Raw genomic sequence first — 9743 nt, forward strand, 5'->3', positions numbered from 1 at the left:
ACAAAGCCCTGAAAACAGGTTGATGTGAATAGCCCTTGGTTGTCACAGGAACAAATATATAAATATACTATGTATATATATACAGGTATAAATATATACAATATATGTATAAAAATATATATACACTGAGTATATATAATGTGTATATATACTGTATCTATATACTGTGTATATATATATATATATATATATATATATATATATATATATATATATATATATATATACTGTATATATATATATATATATATACTGTATATATAAACAAACATGCGGATCAAACCTCTGAAGATGGAGAACACTGATGCGTTGGCGACCCCTTGAAGAGAAAACCCGAAAGAAAAAGAAGAGATATTCTGTTTTATATACACACACACACATACTGCGCAGACACACACACACACACACACACACACACACACACACACACACACACACACACACACATATATATATATATATATATATATATATATATATATATATATATATATATATATATATTGTTTTTTTTCTGGCATTGTTTTTTTTTTGCAACTACAGAACGCCTAAACAGTCTGTGTGTCCTTTGAAACCGCACAACTTGAGAGTCCCTGAGTGCGCCCCCCCCCCCCCGGCACACGCAACCCCCCCTTCCCGAAATTTCACCTGGTGATGGCTACAAAGTGTTCCGCATGTTTGGCTGCTGATGAGAGCCAACGAGGTGAACAATGCGCGTTGGAAACTTTCCTTCTTGTTTCTAAACTCCATTGTGTCTTACGGGAAAGGGGTGGTGTTGCACGGGGGGTTGGGGGGTCGCTTTGAGCTATCGTGTTTAACCTCTGACCTCACGGGCGATCGGTAAGAAAAGAGTACACAGCTACGTAGTGTGACCGACTCCTTTTTATTAATTTTGAGATTTGTCGACGACATAATACTCAACAAAAGCTCGTCCAAGCGTCCCTTTCAGACGTAGTCGGTCCTCGGTCGGTGATGCGGGCGATCCAACGGGGCGGGGGGCGACGTCGGTTTTGCGGAAGGGCGCAGGAGGCGAACAACGCGATGCCCGCCATCAGGTGCAACACGCCCGCGGTCCACCCACAGAAGAGGGCGTCTCCGAACTCCCATCGCGGCACCACGTCCGGCACCGACTCGTCGAAGAAGCGCAGCGCCGCCACACGGGCGACGTCCGACGCCGGGACGAGCACCAGCACGGCGCAAGCCACGCTCAACGCCCCGCCGCACATTTTCATCACTTTCTTGGCCGGCGCGTCGGCGCGCGCGTTCACCGCGTGAGAACCCGGGATGGCGAGGGCGAGCGCAAGCAGGCCGGCGCACAAGGCCGCGCACACCAGCACGCGCGCCAGCTTGAGGTCGCGCGGCAAGGCCAGCGGGCTGCCGTGGCGTTGGCAGAGCAGGGCGCCATGCACGTCCTGCACCACGCACGTCTCCCAAAGACCTATCTCGATACTCTCCGTGGGTAGCAGCTCCGTGGACAGGGTGAGCCACGCCGACCTGAGCGCGGCCGCCAGCGTGAAGATCCAAGCGCACGCCGAGAGCGCCACACCGAACAGCTCCAGGATGCGGATCCGCGGGTCCACAAGCGACCTGGTTCCCGTCATGCCCGTTTTTTTTTCTGACTTGGTCAACCAGGTGGAAGTCTACAGCCTACCCCCTCCCCCTAAACAGAACACACGCCCAGACCACCGAACAAACCCACGTACGTCCCCTTGTATAACTCTTTCAAAAGCCGTAAAAACAACAAAATAGTCGAGTCTTGTTGCAAATAATTTGGTGTACGCTGTTTGTGGCCATTTTGATCCTTGTCAACTAAAATTCTCACAAATACAAATAAAAACATTAGTACACTCGTACGTTTATGTGCGCGAGCGTCTGTGCGTGTGTCTGTGCGTGCGTGTGTGTGTTTACGGATGATTTACATTTTATTGGTCGTCGCTTTCATAAATTCAGTCCGTTTTATGGGTTTACGGGGCAACTCTGACACATTCATCATGGCGGACACACGTACGTATTTATGAAACGAGCCACTCAGCTCAGTCCGTGTGCTTTGTATAGCTGAGGCGATTAATATGACGTCATAAAGTGGCGACCGAACGCGTTTTGCAAAATGCGTGTTTGTCGTGTAAGGGATCGTTTATAAGTGTTTTTATTTCTTTGCGAAAATGTCTGTTTTCCATGACGAAGTTGAAATCGAAGACTTTGAATACGACGAAGACACCGAAACATACTATTTTCCTTGTCCATGTGGAGACAAATTCGCCATAAGCAAAGTAAGTCAACATGGGCTAAGCCATTGCTTCATCATGTTAGGACTGTCCAGTTCGTATTTTAAACATGATTTATGTCGCCTATTTGTCCGATAAAGCGTCCTGAATTGATTATCCTCCTACCACGCTTATTGAGTTAAAGGACCACCTTTCTGTTACTATAAACCTTATAGCGTTAAAGACATTTGAACAACTTCGTCATTGTTGGAATACAAGGAAAATCCAAATGTACTCTTAAAAACTCCAATGACCGTTCGGAAAACTTTATACAACAATAATATTTATAGACACTATGGCGCCCTATTGCACAAGTCCTTTGTTTGAAAAGGAGTGGAAAACTGGGTGGGTCATTTTATGGAGTTTCCAAACATTTCCATATTTGGAGTTAGGATGGAACGGCCCGGTAGTTGTGTGGTTCGGACGTCAATTTCAGAGTGCAGAGGTCGTGAGTTCAATTTCATCTCCCGTGTGGATTTTTCATATTCTCCATGGCCCGCGTAGGTTTTCTCCGGGTCCTCCGGTTGTCTCCCACATTCCAAAAATATGCGTGGCAGGCGGAACACTCTAAATTGTTCCTAGGTGTGAGTGTGACAGTGACTGGTTGACTCTGTATGCCCTGCGATTGGCAGGCAACCAATTCAGGGTGTGTGTGTGTGTGTGTGTGTGTGTGTGTGTGTGTGTGTGTGTGTGTGTGTGTGTGTGTGTGTGTGTGTGTGTGTGTGTGTGTGTGTGTGTGTTGACAGGAGGAGCTGGAAAACGGCGAGGACGTGGCCACGTGCCCAAGCTGCTCGCTCATTGTCAAAGTCATCTATGACAAGGTATGTGTATGTATTTTTTTGTAGATAGTAGTGATGGGCAAGTGAAGCTTCACGAAGCACTTGTGATTTGACTCCTCAAGATGGCACTCTTGGTTGAAAGATTCAGGGGATTTTTCAGACACTTCCTTTGCACTAACCTTCATATTTAAACCAAGATCACCACCTTGGTGCTTCATGAAGCTTCATTTTGCCGTCACTAGCAAATAGGGTTAAATGTGGGAAGGTTTCAACATGGTTTTATTATTTATTTATTATAACGTCTCTCTACAATAAATATTTTTACCTATGGACAAGGTTTTTCTATTTTATTTTATTTATTTTTTATCTGTCTTATGTCATGCATATTTGACAATAAAGCTGACTGTGACTTGACTTTTTTTTCATAAATTCTCCCTACATTACTGATTTTCACCGACTGGGAGGGTCTTGTACATAATCCCCTTGCCATCAACAAGTTGACTGTCGTTATCATCTCAAAACTCTTTTTGCAAGGGCCCCCTAAAATTGAGAATTGAAATGCCTTAAAAAAAGATCTCAAAAGAAAAAAACAGCACTCGTAGCTTTGGTGCCCTCTTCTGGCATCGTCGCACATTTACAGGAAGTGCTTTTTATTTTCAGTGGGGGGGTTGCCTGGCACTAATTGTATTTCACATTTGAACTTTTCAGGAGTCTTTCATGTCGGGGGAAATCATCGAGGCCCCATCGGAAAACAAAATGGCACTGCTTAGCGCCTGACTTGGACGCCGTTTGAAGACTATGATATAATTCAAGTTATGAAGTCATTATTATGATTGTCTGTCGCTTGGTAATGTGATGAACTAGTGAAACTCTGTGTCCCAAACGACAGAAATCTGCAAAATGGGCGCAACTGATGTTTCCTTTTCATTTGTTTGCCCTTGGTTGTGCCTCGGGCTTCACCTAAAAAAAAATTCTAATGTAAATAAATGTCACCGCTTGTTATTTAAAGAAAGAAATAAAATGTGTTTATGGTATCATATTTTCAATCGGACTGTAATCCTTTACACCCCCGGAAGACTCCTTTGAAATTGTTAGCAATACGGAAAACTTGGAAATCCTCATCAGTGGCCGTTTCTGGATCAAAATCTTGAATCTAGGTCAAATGGGTATTTTTGGTTTGGTGCTGCATGCAGGCGATAATTTCTCATCTTTGAATTTGGAGGGAGTAACATGATGGTCACTGCGTCTTGTTATGGGCAAATAAAGCTTCATGAAGCACTTGTGATAGTTTGTGACTCCTTTTGAAAGTACTTTAAGCATGCAGTCAATTTTGCAGACATCACCTTTGCACTAACCTTTACATTTAAACCAAGAGCACTATCTGAAGGAGTGAAAAAACATCAAGTGCTTCACGAAGCTTCGTTTTCCCGTCACTGCATCTGACAACAGTTTGACTGAGTTTCTCACTTTGCTTCATGTTTTCAATATTTCAACCCGGAAGTCGAATGAAAGATGACATCCTGACAGGTGCCTGCGGGGGCGTTCACACCTTAAAAAAAGCTGCTCACATGTTCATTATCGAGGGAGATGATGAGGAGTCCTCAGCTGGTGAGCACATCAGCTGGGGCCAAGGCCCACTTTACGGGGTGACCTTCGCGCTGGCGTTTTTAGGGTGGCAAAATCTCGCCGTGAATGACACAGGAGCTCAGTTCCTCTGGCACAGTCGACCCGACATCGCCGACATGTTATCACACGGGCACGACTGGTGGAGTGAGGCGCAGAGAGAGCAGCAGCTGACCCGCGGCGGTCACTGCGTGGTGTCGCTCTTCCTGGGTTCCATCATGGTGTTTGGCTTCTTCAACAACCTGCTGGTGCTGGTTCTGTTCTGCCGGTTCAAGACGCTGAGGACGCCCGTCAACATGCTGCTGCTCAACATCAGCGTTAGCGACATGCTGGTGTGTGCGTGCGGGACAACGCTCAGCTTCGCGTCCAGTCTGCGCTCCCGGTGGCTGTTTGGGCGACTGGGATGCTTGTGGTACGGATTCATCAACTCCTGCTTCGGTGAGTCGTCGCCGCCCAACGGACGGGTCGGGAGTCGCCCACTCAGTCTATTTAAGAGTCGATACAACAATAAATGATAAGAAAAAAAGGCTGCTAATTAGTCATTAATTTCCTGGGTCAATATAGTGAAAAGTATTTTCGTTGACTGTCAACAATACACATTTTGTGATATGTTTCGATTTGTTTTTCCCCAAAGTGAACCCATGCAGATTTAAAAGCGTTGATCTCTTACATTCGGGTAAAAAAAGCAAATAGAATAACAATCAGGATTAGATAGCAATTCAAATTGTTCATTTTTCATGCTCTTTGATGACACCTTTTTCCAACATGATAAAACAGTGGCCATTCGCTATAAAGCTGAAAAATCAAATGTGATGTAAAATGATTGGCATTTGGGAGTCAGTCCTAAATAATAGAATGATAATTACTACATCCATCATCCACCCACCATCCATCCTTCCATCAATCCCTCACTCCATCCATCCATCCACCAACCCATCAATCATCCATCCATCCACCAACCAACCCATCCATACATCCATTCCTCATTCCCTCCATCCATCATCGATCCATCCACCCACCTACCCAACCATACACACATCCATCCACCCAACCATGCATCCATCCATCCACCTAAACCCACCCACTCATCCATCCACCCATCAATCCACCCATCCACGGACTGACTATCCATCCAACAATCCACCCATCCAATCATCCATCCAACAATCCATCCATCCACAGACTGACTATCCATCCAACCATCCATCCACAGACTAACCATACATCCAACAATCCATCCATATACCCAACTATCCATCCTTCAATCCATCCATCCACGCATCCATCCATCCAACAATCCACCCATCCACGGACTGATTATCCATCCATTCATCCATCCAACAATCAATCCAACCATCCAACAATCCATCCATCCACAGACTGACTATCCATCCACTCACCCCCACCCTCCCATCCAACCATCCACCCATATGTCCAACTATCCATCCATCTACCCACCCATCCACACATCCATCCATCCACCCAAAACCACTAACCCACCCATCCATCCAACTATCCATCCTTCAATCCATCCATCTACCCATCCGTCTGCGCATCCATCCATCCACCTAAAAACACCCACCCATCCATCCAACAATCCATCCATCCACAGACTGACTATCCATCCAACCATCCATCCACAGACTAACCATCCTTCCAACAATCCATTCATCCACTCACCCCCACCCTCCCATCCATCCACCCATATATCCAACTATCCATCCACCCAAAACCACTAACCCACCCATTCATTCATATATCCAACTAGCCATCCATCAATCCATCCATCCACGCATCCATCCATCCACCCAACCATGTATCCATCCATCCAACCATCCATCCAACCATCCATTCACAGACTAACCATCCTCCCAACAATCCATCCATCCACTCACCCCCACCCTCCCATCCATCCACCCATATATCCAACTATCCATCCATCCTTCAATCCATTCATCTACCCATCCACCCACCCATCCATTGACCCATATATCCATCTACCCATCCATCCACCCAAAACCACTAACCCACCCATCCATCCATTTTTCAAGAAGTCTGAAGAAACTCTTTTCAATCTCTGGTTGGTTGGAGAATCTGCGAGCGGGAAAAAAGTGTGCTGCCGAATGTTTTTTGTTTCTTTTAACAAGGAGGATATGTGCCCAAGTGTTTTGCATTTGCCCTCAGGTATCGTGTCTCTGGTGTCTCTCGCCCTGCTGTCCTATGAGCGATACAGCACCCTGCTGGTGCACAACAAGCAGGCCCGGGACTACAGGAAGTCTCTGCTGGCGGTGGGCGGGGCTTGGCTCTACTCACTGGCGTGGACGTTGCCACCCTTGCTGGGATGGAGCAGCTACGGGCCGGAGGGGGCGGGAACCAGCTGCTCCGTCACCTGGACCCAGCCGACGTCTTGCTCTCATTCCTATATCATCTGCCTGTTCATCTTCTGTCTCGGCCTCCCCGTCTTGATCATGGCGTACTGCTACAGTCGCCTTCTGCATGCCGTTAAACAGGTGGGTGGTGGCGGCCATCGAGCAGCCAATCAGAGACAGCGACCCAAAGTCTTAACCTGTCCGCAGAGGTACCAAAAGTATTCACTCTGTTTCCAATTAGAAGTATAAAGACAATTGTTTTAAATAAAGGCCACATTTAGAGGTGGTTTGAACATCATCAAATGAGTGCTCTCATTTTCTGAGTTATTTGTAATGGGCAAATGAAGCTTCGTGAAGCACCTATGTAAGTTTTTGACTCCTCAACATGACACTCTTGGTTTAAAGATGCAGTGGATTTTCAAGACATTTTCTTTGCCCCAACCTTCATATTTAAACAAAGAGCGCCACCCAGAAGTGTCAATAAATATCACAAGTGCTTCATGAAGCTTCATTTGCCAATCACTACTTATTATTACCATGAAATTCAGGTAAAAAAAATGTGCATTTCAATTTATACCCAGCATATTGAGTTGTGGATTTGACACTGTGTCAGGTTTCCATTTGAATACAAAACGGGTAAAACTACCCATTTGGCTGAGTTTTAAGTAATGATTTTAAGTGACGAAGCTTCTTGAAGCACATGTGATACTTTTTGACTCCTTCAGATGCTGCTCTTGATTTAAATATAAAGGTTAGTGCAATGGAAATGTCTTGAAAATCTACTGTATGTTTAAACCAAGAGTGTCATGTTGAGGAGTCAAAAACTTACATAGGTGCTTCATGAAGCGTCACTTGTAAACCACAAGTTTTGAGATAGCCCAAAATTGAATGACCGGGTTGTCAGGAGACAGAAGCTCCTGTTAAATATTATTTTAATGTCCAACATTTTGTGAAAAGAAGCAACTTGCACTTGCCAGGGGTTGATAGCCAAAATCATCTGGATGTTATATTTGGCACAAATCTGCTCGGTCATCAGATGGGTCGCATTCGTCGGACGAGGCGGCGCGAATTCCACATCCTCTTCACGGTCGTCACGGCGGTGGCATGCTTCCTCATCTGCTGGATGCCGTACGGCGTCGTCGCCATGATGGCCACTTTTGGTCAGCCGGGTCTCATCGGGCCCGTGGCCAGCGTGGTGCCTTCCATTCTGGCCAAGAGCAGTACGGTGTTCAACCCCATCATCTACATCCTGATGAACAAGCAGGTGAGGTGGGATCTTCGAGCCCTCCATTTTCTGAAGCTTCATTATGGGTGTGAATGTCCTCCGTGGCGGCCATTTTGCCTTTTGTTGTTTGACTGAAATGATGTGAGAGTTCTTCAGGGCTCTGGTTACAGTTGCGTTTTATTTGAAGGTCACATGACCAAACTCAGAACACAGCGGCATCTAATCCGTCCTTCTCTTTGTTAATTTTGAGTTCTTGATTCACTCGAGCGTCTTTAAAATCGTCATAGTCACGGTGGGCAGCGTCTCTTCGTGGCGTCACACGTGCGTACCGCGGCGCTGACGTGTGTACGCCTTTGAAGTGCGCCTTTCAACCCTTTGATGTCTTTCAAATGAAATGTGTCTCAGCCTAATGCATTCCCACGCAGACAAAGGGTATATAAGTAGCGCGGGACAGAGAGAGATCAGTGGCAGAATCACTCGGACCCACACGCAGACTCCCAGAAACCTGCACAGCGTCGGATGGAGTTCACAGCACGACTTGCTCCACTCCACGCCACGATCTAGCTCTGCGTATCACTTGCCTGGGAGATCTGACAACGAACCCACTTACGAATGAAGTGAAACATCAAAATCTTTATCTTCACAGTGTTGGGAAAATAACAGCATTTCTTTTGAACCTTCAGTTCCACCGCTGCTTTCTGATCCTGATCCGCTGTGGGAACCCACTGACGGAGAGGAATCAGTCCATCCCGAGCAAAAGCATCATGGTCCATCTTCAGCGACTGGCAACGCGCGGCGACAGCAGGAACCCCATGGCCTTTGGCGTTGCCACAGAAGCAGCTGCCACGGCCCGCGGCGCGAAGGGCCCCAACACTACCGTCTCAGACAAAATGGAGGCACCTGAACTGTCGCCGCCTGATGTTTCCGTGTGAGGTCCACTTCGGATTCAAAAGTTGAATGGAATATCCAAGAAATATCAAGCGGAGCCCAGAGGTACCTGACAGGTGACCGTTTTGAACTTCTTGTTTTCCTTTCGGTTTTTCCCTTCAAGGGATCGCCACAGCAAATCAGTGTCCTCCATCTTTAGAGGTTTGATCCGCATGTTTGTTTTGGCCAAGCTTTTACGTCGGATGCCCTTCCTAACACAACCCTCTGTATTTATCCGGGCTTGGGAAAGGCACAAGAAGACATATGTCCCTTTGTGGCTACAGAACAAGCAACTCGATCAGTAAAAGGCTCCCAAACACAAAATGGTCATCGGCACAGCAACATTCAAAAAAGCAAAAACTATACTCACCATTTGATGACAATGCTCTGACGTTACCGTGAAATGGGCATCTCTTTCCTTACATTACATCACAAACAAAACCGTTTTGAACAACTGTAAATATTTTCTGTGTAGAGTCAACCTGCTGTGGTGGTTAAAGGTGGAATAAAGGTCTTTTTCATGGCACATCCTCAGTATTCAGGTGTAAGTCAGGTG

At 46.1% G+C, this 9743-nt stretch overlaps 2 protein-coding genes and 1 pseudogene across 2 annotated transcripts; 2 read left to right on the forward strand and 1 right to left on the reverse strand.

The window, feature by feature from the left end:
* Nucleotides 1–864: 864 nt before the first annotated feature.
* On the reverse strand, nt 865–1832 carry LOC148903723 (claudin-22-like; annotated as a pseudogene).
* Nucleotides 1833–2082: 250 nt separating this feature from the next.
* On the forward strand, nt 2083–4082 carry dph3 (diphthamide biosynthesis 3). Its single transcript, XM_089007731.1, has 3 exons — nt 2083–2270; nt 3011–3085; nt 3752–4082. Exons 1-3 carry the CDS (start codon nt 2163–2165, stop codon nt 3818–3820), a joined length of 252 nt encoding a protein of 83 aa, XP_088863857.1. The 5' UTR covers nt 2083–2162; the 3' UTR covers nt 3821–4082.
* Nucleotides 4083–4458: 376 nt separating this feature from the next.
* LOC148903725 (pinopsin-like) lies at nt 4459–9686 on the forward strand. The gene is made up of 4 exons (XM_089007744.1): nt 4459–5104; nt 6851–7176; nt 8072–8299; nt 8944–9686. The coding sequence occupies exons 1-4, from the start codon at nt 4519–4521 to the stop codon at nt 9190–9192; spliced, it is 1389 nt and encodes a 462-aa protein (XP_088863870.1). The 5' UTR covers nt 4459–4518; the 3' UTR covers nt 9193–9686.
* The last annotated feature ends 57 nt before the right edge of the window (nt 9687–9743 follow it).

This window comes from Hippocampus bargibanti, linkage group LG01 (genome assembly GCF_051943395.1).
Source record: "Hippocampus bargibanti isolate YZ-2025 linkage group LG01, ASM5194339v1, whole genome shotgun sequence".
NCBI lineage: Eukaryota > Metazoa > Chordata > Actinopteri > Syngnathiformes > Syngnathidae > Hippocampus > Hippocampus bargibanti.